The 12,360-nt window shown below is 33.8% G+C and overlaps 1 protein-coding gene across 1 annotated transcript in view; it reads left to right on the top strand.

Annotated features, from left to right (window-relative positions):
• The first annotated feature begins 209 nt into the window (after positions 1-209).
• The window catches only part of LOC140436520 (vesicular glutamate transporter 2-like), a 28,013-nt gene continuing 15,862 nt past the window's right edge, over positions 210-12,360 (top strand). The window contains exons 1-4 of the mRNA XM_072525405.1: positions 210-392; positions 4,910-5,078; positions 6,026-6,259; positions 9,236-9,410. Of these exons, the coding sequence (XP_072381506.1) occupies positions 346-392; positions 4,910-5,078; positions 6,026-6,259; positions 9,236-9,410 (625 nt within the window). The 5' untranslated portion in view covers positions 210-345. The remainder of the gene's footprint in view (positions 393-4,909; positions 5,079-6,025; positions 6,260-9,235; positions 9,411-12,360) is intronic.

Below are 12,360 nucleotides of genomic sequence, written 5' to 3'. Positions count from 1 at the left end.
TAAACGATATATAGATTTTTGATAGTTTTATTTTATAATTTAAATATTTAACTTTAGTTCATTTGTTAATATTTAATTTGATTTTATTTATAAAAAGAAATTGTTCTTATAAATAAAAATATCTAAATACTATTCTGTATTTAGTTCATATAATTTTCATATAAGTTTATTACTAACGTAATTTATAAATTTCTTTATTTTTCGCAAACTTATGAATTAAATATTATTAAAACCACTGTAATTACGTTAACTAATGTATACTAGATTTGTTTTATATCTTAGCAACTAGCAATATCAATGTATCCAACGATGAGGACTTGTTGAAAAATTGTTTTTATCTTAAAAATGACTACAGGAACCGAAAGGTGCGAAGATATCGTTGATAAGCAAATGTAAGTATGCTATAAATATTATTATTGTGTAGGACTTCCTGGCAGATGTTTTTAAATTATATATTGATTTTCGGAATTATGGGCAATGGTCTGGATTTAATTCTTCCAGACGTTTTGTTTTCAGGTTAGGCCTTACAAGGCGACGAGGCAACGCGCAATGGTCTGAGTTCTCTACCGAATAATCACTTTCTTTTTCTTTATGAAATTCTTTTCGAAATCGACAATACATAGGAAAAGATACTCATGTTATTTCTTCTATAAATAGGAGTTTACAATTGACCAGATATTTGGTCTATGACAGATCCTTAAAAAAACAAGTGAATAAAATCGACACACATCCTCTTTTGATAGACTTCGAAAGTGTACATGACAATATAAACGGAGAATTTTTAATAAAAACAATGAAAGAATTTAATATACAAGCACAACTAATAGTATTGATAAAAAAATCTCTGAAAATGGTAAATTCGGACACAAAACGAATTATCGGAAACAATAGATGTGAAAAAGGGACTACTTCACAACATCATAATTAGAAAAATAATAAGAGACGCAACAGTCAATATTCGAGAAACAATGATTAATAAAAGTGTGCAAATACTAGCGTTTATAGATGATGTCTATATAGATGCAGAGTCAAGAAGGGAAATGATAGAGGCATTCATTCAAATAGAATGAGCTGCACGAAATTGGGGCCTTACAAATCAGACGAAAACAAAATAAATGCTTGCAAACGTCTAATTAGAAGTCTGAAACAAAGAATCTCCCTGTAAATTTTAATCTTCTACAGCTGACGCCGTTTCTCGCAACCTAATTTTCAGCGTTTTCCGTCGAAGCAATCTTCAGTTTTTAAATCTCTGACGGTCATTGTATCTTCGATATCTGCTCTCCATGACCGTCTTGGTCTACCTCGTTTTCTTCTAGTGGGTGAAGTTCATTTTTATATCTTTTTTGGAAATCTATTTTAATGCATTCTCTGTAAGTGTCCATACCAGTTTAGTCTTTTGGCTTTGATAGTATCTATTATGTGTAGGTCAATTTCCATTTCTCTCCTAATGTCTACGTTCCTCATCCTATCAAGTCTAGTGTACTAGCAACATCGTCTCCAATAATCCATTTCAATGGCCTTAATTTTTAATGTGTTTCTTTGATAGATTTCCCAAAGTTCGGCGCCGTATAACCCAATACTTTCTGTTATTGTTCTATGAATTTTTTGCTTTTATTAATTTTCTTTTGTTATTTTATTATTCCACAATAGTCCTTGTAGCTGTGTAGCTGCTAATCTTGCTTGGCCAATCCCAGAATGTGTTTCTTTGCTACTCTCTGCTTTTGATGTTATTTGGACTCCTAAGTATTTAAAGGTTTTAGTTGGTTTTATAGTTCCTATTTCAATTTGTAGGCTTTCTGGGTTTTCTCCTATATCTAAATATTCGGTTTGTTTTATATTAATTGTCCACACTTGGCCCCACTTGGTGTAATCCTCCTACAGTTTTCTAAGCACATAGTCTATATCACTCTCGTCTTCAGCTAGAATGGTTTGATCGTCATCAAAGTGTACCGTGTATAATCTCTCGTCTTTGATTGGAATGCCCATATTGCAGCATTTTCTTCTCCACACTGAGAGCGCCTCATGCAGATATATTTTGAAGAGTTTAGGTGGTATGCAGCAGCCTGCTTTGGACCCTTACTAATAGGAATTTCTCTAGTTAATTTCTTAGTAATAGAATCTCCATTGCTACCCAGAGCATTGAAAGTGGTACACTATCGTATGCCTTTGTCAGATGTATACTACATGCGTTGAAAGGTTGTGGGATAATCTTTTGTCAATAACCTGCTTTAGAGAAAATATGTTGAGTCTTTAGAGTAAATTTATGACACTGAGCCCCCGGTAGTTTGAACAATTATTTCTATCTCCTCTTTTTGTAGACGTTAGTATGTGCTTTTTTCCACTTCAGTGATAAGTCATGTCCTTTGTAGAATAAGGTGAAACCATACGCTAGTAGATCCAGGAATAGTTGTGGGCTGCGTTTTAATAATTCTTTTCGATTTTTTAGATTTTGTATTGCTTCTTCGACTTCCTGTACTGTTATTTCATCGTCTTCATCGTATTCCACTTCATATGTTGTGTTTATGCTATTTGTGAATTGCGATCTTGTTTCAGTCAGATGTTGTGAGTAATGTTCGATCTAAGATCTTTCTTCTATTAAATCTATTTTACTCTTTTCTTTTTTGTTTGTTCTCAGATTTTTTACTTTTTCATGCTTCTCTTGATCTTGTTGACAATATATATTTGTTGAGCTCTTTGCATTTACTTCCCCGAAAACATTTTTTGCGTTAGTTACTAGATTTTTTACTTCTCTGTTTGATCTTGCATATGTTGGTTACAATACTACAAAAAACTATTAGCTCAAAGAAAACCGCAATACATTTAAGGAAGAATTAACAGCGACTCAATTTATTCCTCTGTTTATTTGTCTTCACTGTAGATTTTATTAAATTTTATTTGGTGGATGTCAACGTTTTGATGTTTTTTGCTCTTTTAACCTCTGATTCTAATATACTGAAGTCAACGTGAAAAAATTGCTTTCGACTGTAATCTTGGAAAAGACCACATATTCTTTCCATGCTTTGCGATGTTGTTCATGGTCAAGAATTGTTCCGTTGACATTCTTCAGTAGGCCGGGGTGTTCGGATTTTCTAGTTCCTGTAGTATATTTAAGTTTCTTATGAAGATTGAAGCTGTCGTGCTTTTTTCTAGAGGTCTTTAATTTCTTTATGAACTTTTTCAAGGCAAAATCCTTGGTTGTTTTTTTTTTTTAATTGGCTTTAGTAAGAGCCTAAGAAGGTATTCATTGAATTATGGCTAGCAACAGTGGGGGAAATCTTTTTTTGACATCTAACGGCATGGAGCAAGACACCCTGGCATCTTTCGGCCGAGTACAACACTAGGTCAGAACACCCCAGGGTAGTGCCGAATTAACCGTATTTCGGCTAAAAACCTAACCACCGTTCCAGAGTAGTGATCTCACCACTCAATAAAAAATTAAAATTCATACATTAACCGTTAGTTTAAAAGAAAATAACTATATTATATTAAGGAAAACTTACAACTAACCATACATATCACCATCAGAAAAAAATTCAGAGGAGTAAATTCAATTTCCTGTTTTTTCCTCCTGCTTCTTTTTCTTTATTGCCATAGAGATCAGACAGTGCACTGCTCTCCATTCTTTCTCTTGTCTTATCATTATGTTAACCACGTTTCATCCAACTTCAAACTCATTTGCCTCTCGAAGTCTTTCCCTTCATTTTTCCATCTCTGGCAGTTAAAAATGTGGGCGGGAGCATCCCCAACCCCACAAACAGAAGTCGGCCGAAGAAGATTTGCCTATCCTATTTGTGAAGGTGCCAAAACTACCATGTCTGGTCAGAAACTGCGTCAGGAAGTCGTCTAGTTACCTGAACTTACATTCCTACCACGGCCTCAGATCGATAATAACCTCCTCGCATGCATCTCGCTCGCTCTTTGCACACCAAAACGATAGATATCGCCGCTCTAATAACATTTAGAGCTTCATTTGAGGCCAATCTGTAGGCGCTAGATACCCTGAGGAGCATTCGCCTTTACGAAGTATTTATCAGCTTGGTGTATTTCGTAGTATTCAGTAAGCAAAACCACACAGAGGCAGCGTAGGTCACGACCGACTGGAAAACTCCATTTAGCAAAATTAAACTAAAAAATTCAACAATTAAAAAAAAACTTCTTACTAAGCCGTTCCCATTAATGGAGGTTGGCGACTACATTTCTAAAAGTTTCTCTGTCTTTTGCAACGTGGGATAATTCATCTACAGTCATGTTTGTCCAGTCTCGAATATTTCGCAGCCATGACTTCCTCTTTCTACCTATTCCATTTTTGCCATCGACTCTACCCTGCATGATGACCTGCTGAAGATTATATTTATCATTTCTCAGTATGTGTCCAAGGTATGCAGTCTTGCGTACTTTTATTGTTCTCAACCATTTCATCTTTGGCTTGTTTAACTTTATTTTTTATGATCTTATGTGTTCTTATATTTATTGATTCGTCAGATCCAGAATTTATTACGTCATTTATTCATTTTTTGTCAGTCGGTTAGCTGATTTCAAGCATTCAATCATTTACACCAAAACTGGTTTCTAAATGTAAATAATGAAGATTTCTCATGGAAATATTTCTGGCGTTGTAGATGCTTGAGCAAACTTTATTTTTTTATAATTAAACGAAATATCTTCAAACACAATTTCAAAATATTATATAATAAACTAATCTAACAGCTATTTAACATAGAAAACGATCTTCGAAAGCTTGACTTAGAGGATGGCAACTTTTGGTGGAGTTTAGAACTAAAACAATTTAAAGAGCAGGATTCAGGAGGCAAGAACGGTATGGTGATTAGATTATGGTGTGAATTTTTATACCAAGTTTACTAAAGTAGACATATTGTATTCTAATATTATAATACTCAATATTTTTTAGGAACGTAGAACCCTCATGGAAAATATGGCGTCACAAAAGGTACGTGGTGGCCATTATGGCATTTTTGGGCTTTATGAATATATATACTCTAAGGACAAATCTAAGTATAGCCATAGTGGACATGACACAATTAAAAAATATTACTCTAGATAACGGTACTACAGTTTTAGTAAGTACGATATATGTATTTTATCTCTTGTAATTTGTTAATTTTCATAAATTCTAATAAACATAGCTTAAGGCTTTTATTGTGAATGTGAAGAGTTTGAAATTGCTGATTAAAGCAATGAATATTGTTTAGAAGGTAAAGTGCGTATGTAGAATCTGTTTTTCTCTTATTGAAAGCCCTTTTGTGTTCTGCTGTACGTTTGTTAAAAGTTCTACCAGTTTGACCGATGTAAGTTTTTGCGCAGTCGCCACATTTAAGTTTGTAAACATCACTGTGTTAAAGTTATTTTTCTTTTGGCTCTTGTTGTTACTAATATATCTGCGTAAATTGTAGTTTGTTCTGAAAGCTGGTGTTACTCCTTTCTTTTTTAGATGTTTGGCCAATTTTTTTTTAAATCTTGCTTATATATGTAATCGAGCAGAAGTCTCTGCGGTTTCTCTGGTAGTAGAAATACTACGTTCAGGGCTTTCTTGTGTAGTTTTTGTTTCAAAATTTTGTTTATTGTTTGTTCGTTGTGCCAATTGTCTTCTACTAGGTATTTGCTTAATGATATTCAAATCTATCTCGAAGTTGTTTTTTGACATGGAATTTCTATTAACATAGAAGGCCAACCGCTTCTACTAGAGTATTGATCGAGTGGCGGTTTCTTACTGGTCTTAGAGTGTTGATATGAGACAGACCTGTTCCATGGCTAAGTACTGATTAGCCACTTCCCGCTCCTTGCCGGATCGAGTGTTGATCAATCCGTTCACCTCTAAACCGGATAATTTTTTTTTTTTTCGTTAGGGAGTGTTTATGAATGAGCTGTGCGTCGATACCGTCATTTTTATTAAAATTAAACCTGAGTTTTACTGAGTCTGCTATATAAAATAGCTACTCATCAAAAATAATTTTATTTTATATTTATTTTCTATATTTTTTTATTTAAAACTTGTTTATTATTTCAGAAAAGGGACTTCGATTGGGATTCAAAGATCCAAGGCTATGTTTTAAGTTCGTTCTTTTATGGTTATTTGTTCACTCAAATTGCCGGAGGATATGTAGCAACTAAAATAGGAGGAACCTGGGTTTTTAGCTTTGGTATAGCATCTACTGCATTTTTCACCCTTATTACGCCATGGGTAGTTAAAACAAATGTATATTTCTTTATAGTTATACGAACAATAGAGGGATTATGTGAGGTAAAATTACAAATTTTTTTTTCCGAAACTCAGTTTCAATTTGCAATGTTTATAATTGGAGCAAATTGTCGAGTCTCCCACACGGTTTTTTTAATATACAGGGAATTACATTTAATTGTTAAAATAGAGGTTAGATAATACATCGTATTAGCCAAACATTGTTTGATTAATTTCGATATCAGATGTAAACACAATGTAAAGCACATTAACACATTAATCAAACCTCTTGTGTGACCCTGTTGAGTCATCAGAAAATATGTGTCATAAAGGACACCGGCACTTTTCTTATGTAACAGTAGTTTCAGTTAAATTGGCTGAAACTTTGCAGATAGGTAGCTTTGTTCATGATAATCAGAAGTTTTCATTATCCTAAGACTCATAAATCAATCGTTTTTGAGTTACAGAGGTACAAATTCTCGGTTTTTAGTCCATTTGTATGTCCATGTAGTATGTCTTCAAATGGTCCCTTTTCTGAGGTACGAAGTGTTGAAATTTATCTTACAAACTAACGATAAATTTTTCTTACAAACTGATGATTTATTTATTGCTCTGAAACAACCTGTAAAACCTGTTTCACAGTATGTGTAAGGTTTTAACCACGTGGATTATATCATTTTGAAATCCACAATTGACTTGGAATAGTGAAGAGATCAACCTCAGGTAAAGTATCTCCTCTTTACGACCACAAGTAAAATCATGGAGATTCCTACCCTAGCTAGCTTTCTCAGAGATAGTTCGGCTAATTCCTAAGACAAACAATGGTAGCAAAAATAACCAAAAAAAAAATCAAAGCGTAACTCAAAATTCAAACAAATATTTTATTTAAATAAATTGCCTCTCCGTTACAGTAAATCCCGTATAAAGTGGCTGAATGCCTTAATAAAAAAAAAAAAGAAAAAATTGTCCAAATAAAACACCTTGCTTGCTCTGCTGTCTTCCTTAAATGGCTACTGGATGGAAAATTGGTGGTAGTAGCTTAGTATATGGTGGAGTGCACTGCACCGTTGGTATCGTGTTTGATTGGGTGGAATGGACCTGGTGATGGACGAGTGTTGCACCATGCTTTGAGATCGAGCGTGGTGGAATGACAAAGCTAATCCCAGTATATTTCCTCCAGTATACGAGACCCAAGTTACAGCATAATAAAAAACATTTAGATCGAAAATATCTTGTAGCATTGGTTAGCTGGATGGTTGACGACAAAAAACTTTCATTTGTTGTTGTTTTATTCCTTTCCCTCAAATTTAAGTTATCTACGAATATTATTATTATAGATTTTGATGTCGAATAGTGCGGTTCCTGGTGTCTGTCTACAATACCGACCTTCATTTTTACCTGCAGGGGACACGCGACGATTGTATGAAAACAGCCACTATTTGGTGAACGTGACCGTAAATACCTTTGTATTCTGTAAGTTCTTTTGTCACTTTATCTTAGTCAACCCTTAGCCGAAGTGTTTTATGACTAGAGCCACTATTAACCCAAATTTAGAGAGATATAGTGTTACGATAGTTTACTTATCTCCTTGCCTGCTATTTTCCATAGAATCGATTATCAGTATCATTATCTATCTGCAAATGTAGTATTGACTCATTTACAATTAAATCTAGAGTTCGTTGCTTTATCGTAAAATAACGCTCGAAAGAAATAGTGTAAGCCATATTTTTCCACTTCTCTTGTAATTTAATAAACAAATACCACGGTTAAGAGGTGGATGCGTATGCTTAATGGATTACGCTAACTGCTCTGAAGATAGACAACACGATTACCTAAATAACAATACTAAGGTCTGGGCTTCAGTCTGGTACATGTGTCTTGGTCGAGTTTTGTTAGAGCGAGGCTACAAGTGGTTCACGAGTGAGATAAAAAAGAGAACGCGAAAGAAATTTCGCGTGATTTCGCCCTATTTTTCAGAGGAATAGAATAGATTTAAGAACCCAGTAAGCAAGTGAACGAAAAGGGAATATAAGACGAGAACGATGACGGAGAAGATACTATAAAGTTATTAAACAGTAATAAAAAAATAAAGAGGGATAATTTTATCTTGGGTACAAGATAGCGCAAAATCAATGCAAACTTGCTATATGGGGGTTTTTGGGATCGCTTAACTTAAATATCACGTCGACGATAGTCTACAAGGTGCCTGGTGCCCAGGACGAACTGATTTTGTATCGAATATCCATAAAACTCTAGGAGACCAGGACCTTCCTGAGCACTAGGTGCATCAGAGATCGTCAGCGTTATGATGTTAGTGGTTAGTGACACCAAAAACTCTCGAGTAGTAAAATTTAACTGATTTCCGTCAATTATTTCAGAATTACAAGTTTATCACTTTTCATCACTTTGAAATGCACTTTAAAAAAGGTATTTTCCTTATTCAATAATAAAATTTTCCACTATCACATTAAAATTTCCACATCATCATTTTTATTCACAAAATTTCCTGACTCTTTTACGAATCAACTGCAATAAGCTTCATTGAGATCCATGCAACTGCAAAAATTAGGTATGTTTATTGCTTCAATGCCTCGCCTATAAAATTAAGCCCACAATCTAAATATTTGTTGCATATAGTGTACCAATAAGAGGAGGAGCGACGGCGTATTATGCATCTATTCATCAAATCTCCATCTCAAGCTGTATTTAACGAGTAGTACCGCTTATTACATAACATTTAAAATACACAAAAGTCAAGGAAGATAAAATTTGGAAAGTTCAAACCTATTCTGGCTTAACCACCTCACACATTAGTTCGAATGTATCAGTGTAAAACTATTTAGAGTGGTGATCAACGAGATTTGCATTGGCACGATAGATTTCTTCTTTCAGTGGAATATAGAACTCCATAAACAACAATTATTAGATGTAAAAAAACAAAAATTCAAGTAGCCTTATTGTTTGATTTAAATCTGCTATATTAGAAATAATTCTTTTTTCATTGTAGCCATAACTTATTGCATGTAAAATTTTTTCAAGGGTGTAACATTTCCTGCAATCCAAGAAATTTGGTCTCAATGGGCACCTCCTAGTGAAAAAAGCCGTCTTATTAGTATATCTATATCTGGTAGCTACTTTGGTGCTGTGGTGGCAATGCCTACGTGTTCCCTTATTGCTTCCAGTCTTGGATGGGAGTATATATTCTATATATTTGGTAATATGTTTTATATTTTATATGTATTTGAATTTTTATTTTTATTTTCTTATGACATTACTGGAAAAAACTAAACGGTAATGTAGAAGAAAAAAGAGGAAATTTGATCTCCATGCATTTAAATTTTATACTTATAAACACACTTCTTTTCTGTTTATCAACCTGTTTTCATTTACTCCTAAATGAAGTTCGGCTTTTTAATTTTGCACATTTATGTGTTCTTTGCTAATTGGTGCTGGTGTGTTCCCACTCTTGCTTTAATGCCTTACAGCCACCGTTTCTATGTTCTCCTTGTACTGCGTTTGTGACATTGTTACAGAAATACACCTTGCTCCAACTGATTATGCAGGAAAAGATCCAAGGAAAGAGAAGCATGAGGAGGCGTAGAATGTCATGGCTGTGCAACCTGAGAGAGTGGTACGGGTGTACATCAAATAAACTTTTCAGAGCAGCCGTCTCAAAAGTCCGAATAGCTATGATGATTGCTGACCTCCGCCGCGGAGATGACACTTGAAGAGGAAGAAGAATGTTCAATAAACCATGTTTCTTGATTATCGCCCACGCTTATGTGGAGTGCTACATATCCTACATACTTCCTTCGTCCAGTTACTCTTTTTTATTAATATTTTTATATTTAAATTCTAATTACAGTTTGCAGCAAACTTTTATTACCTGAGATTTTAATTCAAAACGAAAAATCAACACTTTATTTGTTTAAGTACATATTTGCTAAACTAATCTATGACAATATAACATTAAAATGTAAATAATAAAATTTATTTCATAGTCTTGACATTAATCTACAGTCTGTCCCAAACCCTTCTTTCAGTGCGTCACTAATTTTGACGTCATATAGGATTTTAAGAATGTCGAGAATTATTGCATGGCATTTTAGTTAAATCTGACAGTTGAAGGATCGTAATCAGCTAAATGTGAAAAGGTTATTTTTTGAAAATGTGAAGTAAAAACTTTAAGAATTCAATTTTTTTTTAATCTACATATTAGAGGTCCCGTCCTGTATAAAAATTTTTATTGTGCATTATATTGGAACGGCAGTTTGTCAGAATTCCTATTCTATACACTCCAAGGAAAGTGCTTAATTAGCTAAGATTTATTTATGTATTTATTATTATTTATTACAAACACTATGGCTAAAATGTATAGTATTTAAACTACTAATGTGAATATTTTTTAGAATAATTTAAAACTTACTTCACGAACGGCAGAAACTGGTAATAATAAAGTTGTCCCAGCCTCTTTTTCTAATTGAAAATAATTTAATAATTTTAATATTAGTCTTTGTTCATTCTCGATATATCTCGGCATATTTAAAATATTTTTATGACAATAAATATAAAATTAAATTTTCACTGTAAAATGTCTAAAAATACTATCCTGGAATGACAATTATCATTTAATCAGTTGACATTGTCAAAGTACTGTCACTATCGAGACCATCTGCGTCAAATTATATTTATGCGCATCATTGACTGGATATCTATTTAGCGTATTCTAAACTCCGGCCAATTATATATCCGTAAGTAGAATTCGCTTTAATATGCAAATACCCGTGAACGAAATATAATTTTCTAAGTTCTATGTATAGTAATCACAGACTCACATTTTTTTCTGTCACTTCTAGCTTAATGCGTTAGAGAGAATTCGATAAATTGTGACGCACTGAAAGAAGGGTTTGTGATGAACTATAATTGTTTATTTTGTATTGAGTGAGGAGGATATAATATCCAAGTATATTCAATTACTTTCAAAGATTTAAAGGTTAATTAATATTAAATCTTTCACTGACTCCATCCATCCATCATGTGACTCCACCGCCTAATTTGATCCTTGGCCTCCCTCAGCAAACCTCTCCATTCGTTACAGTCTGTAGGTAGCCATTCTCCTTCATGATCGACTACCAAGGAGATTATTGCATCAATAGGTCTCTTCTCCTGCATTCTTGCATTTAGCAGTTTGTTTGGAAGCCTCTTCCATCCTAAATCACGAACTAGAACAAACTAGTCTTCTCTCAGCTTTTAAAATGCCATCAAACATAACTCCTAACTCCTAACATTCTCTCTTTCCCACCAATCATATTTTAGTATTTCAAACAAACAAACAAACAGAATTTGCAGTTCCTACAAAATTCATTAAATTAATATTTTTGATGTTTCCGATACACACCCAACAATAGAATCTGTGTAAATTAACATTCTAAATTTTTCTTGAGTTGAAAGATAATAGCTTAATATGGTTAATCGCTGTTTTACAATCCCATTGTTAAAAAAATGTTTTCCCTGAATATTGAAACGAAACACTTTCTATTCATACATATGTATACATTTAATTCCACCTAATATTTTAAACTTAACAATTCACCACACGTCTAAAATAAGTCCATTTCACTTCCAACACAAATAAAACCTTAGATAAATATATGTAATTCCACTCTTTAATCTACTTTTACATGTAAACATAACAATTTTTTTCATTCTTTCTTTCTCTGCCATTTAAATTTTGTACATATATGTATGTATGTGACACCCATTTTGGAGCCATTATCAAGAGGGATATGGTTCCGTTCGAGTTCGGGGTCTCAATCTGCCTACTCCCCTCAATTGTGACGTACCAGTATCTTGTTCTGTAGAAATAGAAGAACCGTCAAACGGCACTGAGGTCTCAATCTGCCTACTTCTTAGTATCGAGTGACGACAGGTCTTAACATGTTTGCTGCTTTTATACTCTCAGTATGCGCTGAAACGGCATGCGCGGAAGCGGTCTGAGTGGGATGGGTTGGAGCGGTGAGTCGCTGGAACAGCGGTCGCCATGTTGCCAGCAGTCTTTTAGCTTCACTTCTTTTCGAAATATATTTTGTGGTCTCTCTGAATATTATGTTAGGCTAGGGCTGAAGTAGTATCGGAATGTTTTACAGATATAGAATGTTTGTAAA

Source organism: Diabrotica undecimpunctata, chromosome 3, assembly GCF_040954645.1.
Source record: "Diabrotica undecimpunctata isolate CICGRU chromosome 3, icDiaUnde3, whole genome shotgun sequence".
In the NCBI taxonomy this organism is placed as follows: Eukaryota; Metazoa; Arthropoda; class Insecta; order Coleoptera; family Chrysomelidae; genus Diabrotica; species Diabrotica undecimpunctata.
This window is presented reverse-complemented; position numbering and strand designations above follow the sequence as displayed.